This window comes from Molossus molossus, unplaced genomic scaffold (genome assembly GCF_014108415.1).
Source record: "Molossus molossus isolate mMolMol1 unplaced genomic scaffold, mMolMol1.p scaffold_m16_p_6, whole genome shotgun sequence".
NCBI classification, from domain to species: Eukaryota; Metazoa; Chordata; class Mammalia; order Chiroptera; family Molossidae; genus Molossus; species Molossus molossus.
In genome coordinates this window covers 20,911,157-20,923,443 of record NW_023425399.1, presented here as the reverse complement: position 1 = coordinate 20,923,443, position 12,287 = coordinate 20,911,157, and the positions used below count along the sequence as shown (strand labels likewise).

The 12,287-nt window shown below is 42.8% G+C and overlaps 1 protein-coding gene and 1 pseudogene across 2 annotated transcripts in view; one reads left to right on the top strand and one right to left on the bottom strand.

Annotated features, from left to right (window-relative positions):
- Positions 1 to 12,287, bottom strand: part of PIGU (phosphatidylinositol glycan anchor biosynthesis class U) — a 111,909-nt gene that overhangs the window by 47,687 nt on the left and 51,935 nt on the right. For both annotated transcript variants that reach the window (XM_036245231.1, XM_036245232.1), the window contains exon 7: positions 10,536 to 10,633. In XM_036245231.1, coding sequence (XP_036101124.1) covers positions 10,536 to 10,633 — 98 coding nt within the window. The remainder of the gene's footprint in view (positions 1 to 10,535; positions 10,634 to 12,287) is intronic.
- LOC118618770 lies at positions 1,067 to 1,618 on the top strand (annotated as a pseudogene).

The window sequence follows — 12,287 nt, the reverse complement described above, 5'->3', positions numbered from 1 at the left end:
TTCCCTGCTCCACAACCTTCACCCGCTTTACAGCTGCAGGGGCAGCACAGCGGCTTGCGTACTGAAGGTGCTCAGGGGGAGGGACTGAAGAAAGTGACTGGCTGACATGCTTGATTTCATGATCAATCATAGTGTTCACTGCTGTCAGGAGGAAATTTCCTTGAGTTTAAACAAAAGCTATTTTACATAAAGCTTTGGAAAAGCCAATTTCTACATATTTATAAAAATATGTAAAAATTGGCTTAACAAACCATTTAAAAAAATTTAGTTCATGTGTAGAAATAAATATATTTATCTTTATTTATTTAAATTGTGATACCATTTTATTTACTGATTGATTTTGAGAGAGAGAGAGACATCGATTTGTTCCACTTATTTATGCATTCATTGGTTGCTTCTTGTATGTGCCCTAACCAGGGATCAAACCTGCAACCTTGGCTTATCGGGATGATGCTCTAACAAACTAAGCTACCCAGCCAGAGCAATAAATATATTTTTAACAACCCTGGCTGGTGTTTCTCAGTGGTTAGAGTATTGACCCACTCACTGAAGGGTGACAGGTTCAATTCCTAGTCAAGAGCATGTATCTGAGTTGCAAATTCGATCCCCAGCCCCAGTCAGGGTGCATGCAGTAGGCAACCAATTGATGGGCCTCTCTTACATTGATGTTTCTCTCTCTCTTTCCCTCCCTCCCTCCCTTCCACTCTTCTACTCTCTCTAGAAATCAATGGAAAAATACCCATTGATTTTTACACACACACACACACACACACACACACACACATATTTTTTTTAAACAGTGTTTATTTGATAAATAGTTGCACAAAGATTCTGGCTACATGCATTGCCCCTGGTGCTCAAACTTTCTAAAGAATAAACTATAGACACAGTCTTCGTGGAGAGTCGTCGTGGTTTCCTGCTTCAACAGTGCTTGGACAGAACCCAGAACTCAACCCATCACCCCCAGCCACCTGATCCAGCCTTCGGCCACCTCCTCACAGCACCTCGGACATCCCCAAGGTCCCTGCTCCAGCACCACGCAGCCACCTCTCCTTAGCTGCCCACCATGACGTCCACCGTGTCCACCTTGCAGGTGCGCCAAAACTACCATCAGGACTCAGAGGCCACCATCAACCACCAGATCAACCTGGAGCTCTATGCTTCCTACATCTACCTGTCCATATCTTATTACTTTGACTGCGATGATGTGGCTTGGAAGAACTTTGCCAAATATTTTCTTCACCAATCTTATTAAGAGAGGGAACATGCTGAGAAACTGATGAAGCTGCAGAACCAACTAGGTGGCCAAATCTTCCTCCAGGATATCAAGAAACCAGACCGTGACAACAGGGAGAATGAGCTGAATGCGATGAAGTGTGCATTACACTTGGAAAAAAGTGTGAATCAGTCACTACTGGATTTGCACAAACTGGCCACTGACAAAAATGACCCTCACTTGTGTGACTTCCTTGAAACGCACTACTTGAAGGAGCAGGTGAAATCCATCAAAGAACTGCGTGACCATGTAACCAACTTGCACAGATTGGGGGCCCCTGAAACTGGCATGGCAGAGTATTTCTTTGACAAGCACACCCTGAAAGACAGTGACGAAAGCTAAGCCTTAGGCTGGCTTCCCATAGCCATGAGTGTGACTTCCCTGGTCACCAAAGCAGTACGTGCATGTTGGAGTTACCTTTACCTTTTCTATAACTTGGACCAAATCATCCACTTACATCTTTTCATTTGTACCATTCCTTCAAATAAAGTAATTTGATACCACCCCCCCAAAAAAGAATAAACTATAGAAGACAGCACCACAGGTAAACATGATACTTGCCTCCTTCCACAACCACATCAAAATTACAACTAAACTACAGAACAATCACCATTCAGAACCACCTGAAATCAAGCTAAATGGAAGTCCTACAACTATGAACTTAAAGAAGCCACATTCAGGCCTGCAGTTTGGCTCAGCGGTTAAAGAGGCGGCCTGCGGACCAGACAGACCCAGGTTCAGTTCCCGCTAAGGGCACGTACCTCAGTTTCAGTTTGTCCCTGGTTCCGGTTGGGGTTGTATAGGTGGCAACCAGTCGATGTCTCTCTCTCATATTGATGTTTCTCTCTCTCTCTCTTCCTCTCTCCCGCCTGCTCTCTCTGAAGATAAATGAAAATCCTTGGGTGAGGACAACAATAACAAAAAAAAACCACTCCAAAATAAAGAAGCCACCTCCAGACTGATAGGAGGGGCAGAGGCGCAGACAGGCTGATCCCACACCCACATGTGGCAGACAAAAATCAGGAGGGATACCTTGGCTTTGAAGGTCCTCTCTGAGAAGTAAGGGGGCCACGTCCCACATCAGCCCCCCCCCACCCAGTCCAGGGTTCTAATGCCAGGAAGAGAAGTGCCTATAACTCCTGCCTCTAAAAACCAGTGAGGCTGCTAGAGTCCCAGGTGGTTCCTCTTAAAGGGCCTGAGCATGGACTGACTTACTGGAACTTGCTCCCTGAAAAGGGGAGGGGTGCTCCCAGAGTGGGGGACGCAGCTTGAAAGGCACCACAGACATACAGAGAAGAGTTATTTGGCATCGAGGTGAGAGCTGGAGAGACAGCTTTCTCCCTGACAGATGTGCTGGTGGAGGCTGTTGTTCCTTTGGTGAGCATCCTCCATGGGGCAGGCAGAGGGCCACCATATCTGGTACTCCACAAACCTGGCTTTCACTGTTTGCCCCACCCCGGTGATTCCCTGAGGCCCTGCCCCACCCAACCTTCGGGCACACCCAAGCTAATTCCAGTGGCTTTACCATAGGATTTGCCTCTCTTGGCTTCTGCTTCAGATTTTCCTAAATTCTCTCAAATAAGCAGCATCTGGCCGCTGTGAGCCCTATGCCTCTCCCTAAGTGGCCGCAGGCCTAGCACTAGAAGCAGCCAGTGTTGGTTCACAGCTTGGCTTTATCTGGGAACCTCCAAGCCCAGCACAAGAAGCAGCCATCTGGTCCTGGCTGGTTTGGCTCAGCGGTTAGAACATCAGCCTGTGGTCCAGAGAGACCCGGGTTCGGTTCCTGCTAAGGGCATGTACCTCAGTTGCAGTTTGTCCACGGGCCTGGTTGGGTCGTGTGGGTGGGAACCACTCGATCGATGTGTTCCTTTCACGTCGATGTTTCTCTCTCTCTCTCTCTCTCTCTCTCTCTCTCTCTCTCTCCCTCCCACTCTATCTGAACAAAAAAAAAACTAAAAAAAATGTCCTCAGGTGAGGATAAAAAAAAAAAAAAAAAAAGAAGCAGCCATCTGCAGATTGCTTTGTAGCTTATGCCTGGTGGCCCTGAACAGAACACGGGCAGTGGCTGACCTTGTCCCAGACACACAGTGGACAGCTTCAGACCATGCTGAAGCACTACCACCCAACCACCTCAATAAGTAACACACTCAAGGAGTGGACTCAGTGAGTGCCAGAGCCCTGCTGAAGTAAGTCTTGCTCTGTGTGGTGGGCCCCTGCACAGCTGACCATCCAAGGTAGTCAGAGGTCAGTGGTCAGTGGGCACAGCCAGTCCTTGCAGCTGATCAGCCTGAGTAAATCCCTCCCACTGATATGCCAACAGCAATCAAGACTCAATTACAACAGAAGGGTGTACAGCCCACATGAGGGGTGCACCTTGAGGGCCTAGCTGGGGTTAGGGAGGCTGTGCCACTGGACCCTACAGGATACCTACTACAGTAGGCCACCCTATGAAGCCTAGGAGACACAGAAACTCTACCTAATACATAGAAACAAACACAGGGAATTAGCCAAAATGAGACAAAGAAACATGCCCCAAATGAAAGAACAGAACAAAACTCCAGGAAAAGAAATGGAGAAAAGCAATCTACTAGATGCAGAATTCAAAACACTGGTTATAAGGATGCTCAACGAACTGAGTGAGAACTTCAAGAAACTTAATGAGAACTTCAAGGAACTTAATGAAAATATCAACAACATAAAAAAGGACCAGTCAAAAATAAAGAATGCACTAACTGAAATAAAGAATAATTTATAGGAAATCAACAGTAGAGTAGGTGAAGCCAAGAAGCAAACCCTTGACTTGGAATATAAGGAAGCAAAAAATACCCAATCCGAACAGCAAAAAGAAAAAAAAAAGAAAAAAAAAATGAGGATAGTGTAAGGAACCTCTGGGATAATTTCAAGCACACCAACATTTGTATCATGGGGGTGCCAGAAGGAGAAGAGAGACCAAGAAATCGAAAACCTATTTGAAAAAATAATGACAGAAAACTTCTCTAATTTGGTGAAGGAGCAGACATACAAGTCCAGGAAGCACAGAGTGTCCCACACAAGATGAATCCCAAGAGGCCCACACCAAGACACATCATAATCAAAAGGCAGAAGGTTAAAGACAAAGATAATCTTTAAAAAAAATTTTTTTTCTTTATTGATTTTAGAAAGAGAAGAAGGGAGACGGAGAGAGAGAGAGAAACATCCATGAGAGAGAACATTGATTGGTTGCCTCCTGCATGTCCCCCACTGAGGATTTGGCCCACAACCTGGGCATGTGCCCTGATCAGAAATCAAACTGGAGACCTCTTGGTGCATGGGTCAACGCTCAACCACTAAGCCACACTGGCCAGGCCAAAGAGAGAATCTTAAAAGCAGCAAGAGAAAAGCAGTTACAGTAGTTACTTATAAGGAAGCTCCGATAAGACTGTCAGAAGATTTCTCAAAAGAAATTTTGCAGGCCAGGAGGAGTGGCAAGAAATATTCAAAGTGATAAAGAACAAGGACCTACAACTAAAATTACTCTATTCTGCAAAGCTATCATTTAAAATTGATGGGAGCCCTGGCCAGTTTGGCTCAGCGGTTAGAGCGTTGGCCTGCGGTCTGGAGAGACCCGGGTTCGGTTCCCGCTAAGGGCACGTACTTCGGTTGCAGTTTGTCCCCGGCCCTGGTTGGTCGTGCGGGTGGCAGCCACTTGATGTGTCCCTTCACGTTGATGTTTCTCTCTCTTTCTCCCTTCCTTTCTCTCCCCCCCATTCTATCTGTACAAAAAATGGAAAAATATCCTCGGGTGAGGATAAAAAAACAAACAAAAAAAAATAAAATAAAATTGATGGGACTTATAAAGAGTTTCCCAGACAAGAAAAAGCTAAAGAAGTTCATCACCACCAAACCAGTATATGAAATGTTGAAAGGTCTTCTTGAAGAACAAAAATATGAACTAAAATGGCAATAAATACATATCTATCAATAATTGACTCTACAAATAAAATGTACAAGAACAGAAACAGACTCACAGATACAAATAATTATTTGTTGGTTTCCAGATGGGAGGAGTGTTGGGGAGAAGGGTGAAAAAGATGAGGGATTAAGAAGTACAACTTGCGGTCAAGATGGTGGCATAGGTAAATGCGGTATCGCATCCTCCCACAACGACATCAAAGTTACAACTAAATTACAGAACAACCATCATTCAAAACCACCTGAAATCAAGCTGAATGGAAGTCCTACAACTACGGAATTAAAGCAGCAGCCACATCCAGATTGGTAGGAGGGGCGGAGGGGCGGGCTGGTCCCACACCCACGTGTGGCGGATAAAAATCAGAAGGATACCTCGGCTGGGAATGTCCTTCCTGAGGACTGAGGGATCCCTGTCCCACACCAGGTGCCCCGCTCAGGGTTCTAGTGCCAGGAAGAGAATCCCCATAACTTCTGGCTGGAAAAACCAGCGGGAACTAAGGCTCAGGGAAGCTGAAGCGGCTGGAGCCCCAGGCAGCTCCTTAAAGGGCCCGCGCACAAACTTATCGGACTCTCTCCCTCTAAGCTTGGAGGGGAGGCAGCTCAAGGGCACCAGAGAGATACAGGGAAGAACTGAGCTGTTTGGCATTGGAGCAAGGGCTGGAGAGGGGGCTTTCTCTGGGACAAACATGCTGTCAGAGGCCTTTGTTCTTTTGGTGAGCCCTTCCCTGGGGCGGCAGACAGCCGCCATATCTGGGACTCCAGAAACCTGGCTCACACTGGTAGTCCTGCCCTGCTGACTCCCTGAGGCCCCACCTCACCCCACCCAACGTTCAGGCCCACCCAAGCTGTTGCCACTTGCTTAACCATAGGATTGGCCTGTCTTGGATCCTGCTTCAGGTTTTTCCTAAATTCTTTCAAACGAGCAGCATCTAGTCTCAGCTAGCCCCATACCTCTCATTAAGTAATACACAGAAACAAACACAGGGAGGCAGCCAAAATTAGGAGACAAAGAAACAGGTCCCAAATGAAAAAACAGAACAAAACCCCAAGAAAAGAACTAAGCGAAATGGAGATAAGCAACCTAACAGATGCTGAGTTCAAACTACTGCTTATAAGGATGCTCAATGAACTTAGTGAGAACCTCAGTGAACTTAGGGAGGGCCTCAAGAGCATGAAAAAGGACCAGTCAGAAATTATGGATGCACAGTCAGAATTGAAGGAGGCATTAACTGAAATAAAGAATAATTTATACAGATTCAATAGTAGGGTACGTAAATCCAAGAAGCAAACCATCGATATGGAATATAAGGAAGCAAAAAAAGGCCAATCAGAACAGCAAAAAGAAAAAAGAATCCAAAACAATGAGGATAGTGTAAGGAGCCTCTGGGAAAACTTCAAGCATGTCAACATTCCCATCTTGGGGGTGCCAGAAGGAGAAGAGAGAGAACAAGAAATAGAAAACCTGTTTGAAACAATCATGGCAGAAAACTTTGCTAACTTGGTGAAGGAAACAGACATATAAGTCCAGGAAGCACAGAGAGTCCCAAACAAGATGAACCCCAAGAGGCCCTCACCAAAACACATCATCATCAAAATGCAAAAGGTTCAAGATAAAGAGAGAATCTTAAAAGCGGCAAGAGAAAGGCAGCTAGTTACCTACAAGGGAGTTCCCATAAGGCTGTCAGCTGATTTCTCAAAAGAAACTTTGCAGACCAGAAGGGAGTGGCAAGAAATATTCAGAGTGATGAAAAGCAAGAACCTACAACCAAGATTACTCTATCCTGCAAAGCTGTCATTTAGAATCGATGGCCATATAAAGACTTTCCCAGACAAAAAAAAGTTAAAGGAGTTCATCACCACCAAATTGTTATTATATGAAATGATGAAGAAAAAGATAAAATATATGAACAAACAAAATGGCAATGAATACATATCTATACATATCTATCAACAATGGAATCTACAAACAAAATGAACAGGCAGAACAGAAACATTCTCATAGATATAGAGAACATTTTGTTGGTTGCCAGATGGGAGGGGGGTTGGGGGAATGGGTGAATAAGGTAAGGGATTAAGAAGTACAAATCGGTTGCTAGACTTATAAACCTCAATGGTAAGAGGGTTTGGGGGTGGGAAGAAATAAACCAAAGAACTTATATGCATAACCAATGGATACAGACAACAGTGTGGGAAATGGCGGGAGGGATGCGGGAGGGGGGAGAAGGGGGTCAATGGGGGAAAAATGAGGAATATCTGTAATACATTCAACAATAAAGATTTTTAAAAAAGAAAAAAAAGAAGAAGTACAAATTGCTTGTTATACTGACAAACCTCAGAGGGAAGGGGGAGCGGGGAGTTGGGAAGAGATAAACCAAAGAACTTATATGCATAACTAATGAACACAGACAATAGTGTGGGGAAGGCAGGAGGTCAATGAGGGAAAAACGAAGGGGCATCTGTAATACTTTCAACAATCAAGATAAGTTAAAAAAAAAAAAAGAGAATTAACTGTAAATATGAAGTAAGAAAGAAAATAGAAACAGTCATTGTTATGTGGAAATATGCTTGCATTAAAAAAGAATCTAGAAAGAAAATCAAAGCAAATAACTTCACAGTATGGTGCCACATCTGTTAAACTAGCAATTGTAAGTCAAATTTAAAAGGCCAATGGTGGCCCAGTTGGTATGGCTCAGTGGTTGAGCAACAACCCATGATGCACCCAGAGGTCATGGGTTTGATTCCTAGTCAGGGCACACCCCAGGTTGTGAGCCAAATCCCTAATGGGGGGCATGCAGGAGGTGGCCAATCGATGTTCTCTCTCATTGACATTTCTAACTCTCTCTCCCTCTCCCTCTCTCTCTAAAATCAATAATGAAAAAATTTTTACGAAAAATAAAAAGCCAATGGCGCCTGGTGTGGCTCAGTGGATTGAGTGTCATCACATACACCAGGAGGTCACAGTTGGATTCCTTGTCAGGGCACATGCCCCAGTTGCAGGCTTGATACCCAGTGTGTGTGTGTGTGTGGGGGGGGGGGGTCGTGTCTGAGGCAGCTGATTGATGTTTCTCTCTCTCTCTCCCTCTCTCTAAGAAAATCAATAAAAATATATTTTTTAAAAAGCCACTGGCATCCTGGGAGGAAGTGGTCCACTTAAACTTTAGACACTGATGATGGCCCTGCAAACTGGCTCAGGCTTTCTGGTGAACAATCTAGTCTTAATAAGGACTATTAGCCCTGGCCAGTTTGCTCAGTGGTTAGAGCATTGGCCTGGGGACCAGAGAATCCCATGTTCCATTCCTGCTAAGGGCATGTACCTTGATTGCGGTTTGTCCCCGGCCCCAGGAAAAGAAAAAGAACTATTAAACTTCTCACACTTTTGGGTCCAGTGATTCAGCTGAAAAAACATACCTTAAGGAAATAACTTAAAGAAAACTCGTTTCTATACTATTTATATTAGTGACAACTAGAGCACATCTCAAAATCCCCAAATGAGAAAGACCAAGCTAACCATGTATCATGTACATCAATACGAAGATATATTATGAAGTCAATTAAAATGACAAGCATATGGCAGACCAAAGGGTCTTAGGTTTGAGTCCCAGTCAAGGGCATGTACCTGGGTTGCAGACTGCACTTGTGGGAGGCAACTAATCAATGTTTCTCTCCCACATCAATGTTTCTCTCTCTCACTCTCCCTCCTTTCCACACCATCTAAAAATCAATGGAAAAATACTCTCGGGTAAGGATTAAAAACCAAACAATCAAAAAACGATGGCTTTGTGTGTTTTTTTGTTTTTTAAATCTTTTTTTTTTTTTTATCCTCACCTGAGGACATTTTTTTTTTCCATTTCTTGTTCAGATAGAGTGAGAGGGAGAGAGAGGAAGAGAGAGAGAGAGAAACATTGATGAAAGGGACACATCGAGTGGTCGCCACCCACACGAACCAACCAGAGCTGGGGACAAACTACAACCGAGATACATGCCCTTAGTGGGAACCGAACTCAGGTCTCTCTGGACCACAGGCCGACGCTCTAACCGCTGAGCCAAACCAGCCAGGGCTGTTTTTTAAATGTTTATTGTTGAAAATATTATAGATGTCCCCCCTTTCTCCCCCACTTCCTCCTCCCCACTCCCACCCCCCTCCTGCTTTCCCCCAACTATTGTCTGTGTCCACTGGTTATGAAAACAATGGCTTTGAAATTAAACATTTCTTGGTTTGAATCCCGACACTACCCTCTCTATGCTTTCAATAAATGTTTCTCTTCTAAGAATAGATTTGAACCAGCTAACCATGTATCGTCATGTACATCAACATTTCCTTGCTCTTGAGAAGATGTGTGTATTTTTTTAAATTGAATTTATTGGGGTGATATTGGTTAATTAAATTATATGTAGGTTTCAGGTATACAATTCTACCGTATATCATCTGCATATTGTACTGTGTGTTTACCACTCCAAGTCTCCTTCCATCACCATTTATGCTCCCCTTTGCCCTCTTCTACCTTCCCCCACCTCCCCTTCCCTCTGGCAATCAGCATACTATTGTCTGTGTCCATGAGCCTTTCTTTTTTTTCTTTGTTTAATCCCTTGAGATGTGTGTATTCTTACTTGAATAGAAAAGAGAGATGTGATTAGAGAGCAGTCTCTTGTGTCAGACTCCCTGAGTTCACATCTCAGCACTGTCACTTGCTGGCAATGTGACCTTAGGCAAGTGACTGCACCACTCAACATTCCAGTTTCAATTCCTGTGCCTACCGTGGCTAATATCAGACTAATACATAGCTAATATTTTGACCTACCCCATAAAGTTCTTATGAGTTTGAAATGAGCATAGTGCCCAGCATGTAGTAAGTTCTCAGTAAATGTTAGCAATTTGTATCCTTTAATTAATATGTATTGATCACCCACTATGGTCCAAGCATTGCATCACATGTACATACTACATTTAATCCCTACAAGAACCTTACAGGTTGAATGTTGCTATACAGAAAAGTTAAAGAAATGAGTTCAGAGAGGGGTCTAAGTATAGTAAGTGAGAAAAGGATAATGCAAAATGGTTTGTAGATCCCAACTACAGTATATAAAATGAAATGCACTTATACATTTATAATGATATGCATAATTAGAGCATAATAATCATTAGGCCCACTTTAAAGTTAGTCAAGTTTCTTTGTAAGTAGAAGCAAGTGTGAACTGGGGACCCAGTCCCATTGCCTTGGTTGAGCCATGCCCTTCTTTCCCCCAAGCAGGGACCAGGTCATGTATTAAATGTCATGTAAGTGCTGGCTTCTGACCAACAAGTACTTACCTGGAGGAGATAAAGGAGTCCTGGGACAAACAAGGTGAGTGGGTACAGAGACTGGTATGTTGCTAAGGCAAGAAAAATAGCACTGAGGAAGGCACTACCTGTAAAAAGAAATAAATGTATGGAATAATCCAGCTACATCAATCAGGATTAGACTCAGAGGGGCCTCCAAACAAGAAATTTTCAATAACTTTTCAAATAACCACCTGTCAAATATCTGCTGATATACAAAGTGCTATTGAAACTCACACAGATAGCCTCTTGGCTTGAATTCCATTGAATGCAAAACAAGGAATTCAAAATCATTTACCTTTTGCAAACTGACATACCACAGGAATATTTCTTGTAACATTTTCAGACCCAGAAAGATTTTACAAAACTTCAGCTCAAAGATGAATAAAGGGATCAAGTCTATTAATATTCATGTTCCATTTAAGTTACCAATTGATTAAGCCTATAATTATTGCTTAAGCTACTCAGAGCTGTGAAACCTATCCCTTTGGATGTTGAACACCCCATTGCTATTTTTATTTTATTTTGAGAGTACATTTATTAAAGCTGGGGACAGTGAAACAACAGAAGAGCTTAAGATAAAAGCTTAGGATAGAAGAAGCAACTTGCTGGTTTGCCTCTCTAGAAACGTTATAGGAAAGAAGTGAGCCAAGGTGGGGCTGCAAGGGCTCATTAAGAAGTAAAAGTCACAGTAACAGAAGTGGGCCAAGGTGAGGCTGCATTGGTTCACAGAGAAGTCAGAGAAAAGGAGGCCTTGAAGACAGGTTCAGAGGGTTAGCCTGGGATAAGCTGCTGCTGCCCACTGCTCCCCTAGTTGCAAGTCTTATGGGGGCCCTTAGAGTTTAGGAGAAAGACAGAATGCCCCCTTCACTTTTTTTATAACGTCTTAGTACTCTCTTCAAGATGTGTTTATTATTTTTTTCAAATTAAATTATATTAACTTTATTAATAATGTTCTCATTCCCTACATAAGTTAGGCCACTATGAAATCACTAAACATAATGTTATAAAAAACTTGCAATGACATGGAAAGATGCTTATAATCCTATTAGGTGAAGGTTATAAAAGACATGTATATTATTTCTTTAAAAATATGCATAAACAATTTTATTAACCAATGTCACCTCAATAAATTCCATAAAAATTAAGAAATATATGCATAAACACATTTTTCTCTTGAAAGGCTAAAAGGCGAGGCTACAAAGTTCACAGTACTTCTCTCTGTATTGTGGGATTATGGATGATTTTTCATACTTTTGTTTCTCTGTATTTTCTAAACTTTCTATAATGAACATGCCTTGTTTTGTCACTAAAAAAAATACTGATTTCTTTTTTTCAAAAAACAAACAGCTATTACCTTTTAGATGGTTTAAGACAACAAAGTACCTTCAAGCCAAGGCTAGAGAAGCCTAGTTTACAAGAGAAGGTTCAAAGTAGCCTAGAAATCAGTACAATGTAATCGATGGTCCAAAGGTAGTGTCCTATAATGACAATATTTCATAAACTGACAGTATCCATGGTCACTCTTATTAGTGTGGGGTAAACTGTTCACTGAAAATAACAGATATCTTCTCAATGTTGCTTCCTAAAAGGAGGAACTAGTCATCCCACTCAGTCTGAGTAGTTTCACCCTCTCCCAACCCAGTTCCAGAGACAAACAGAAGGATTTTCTGCCCACCAAAGTGGTCTGTGTACTTGAAACATCTAAGAGCCATCTTGGAAGAGTGAGGGTTATGAATGTGA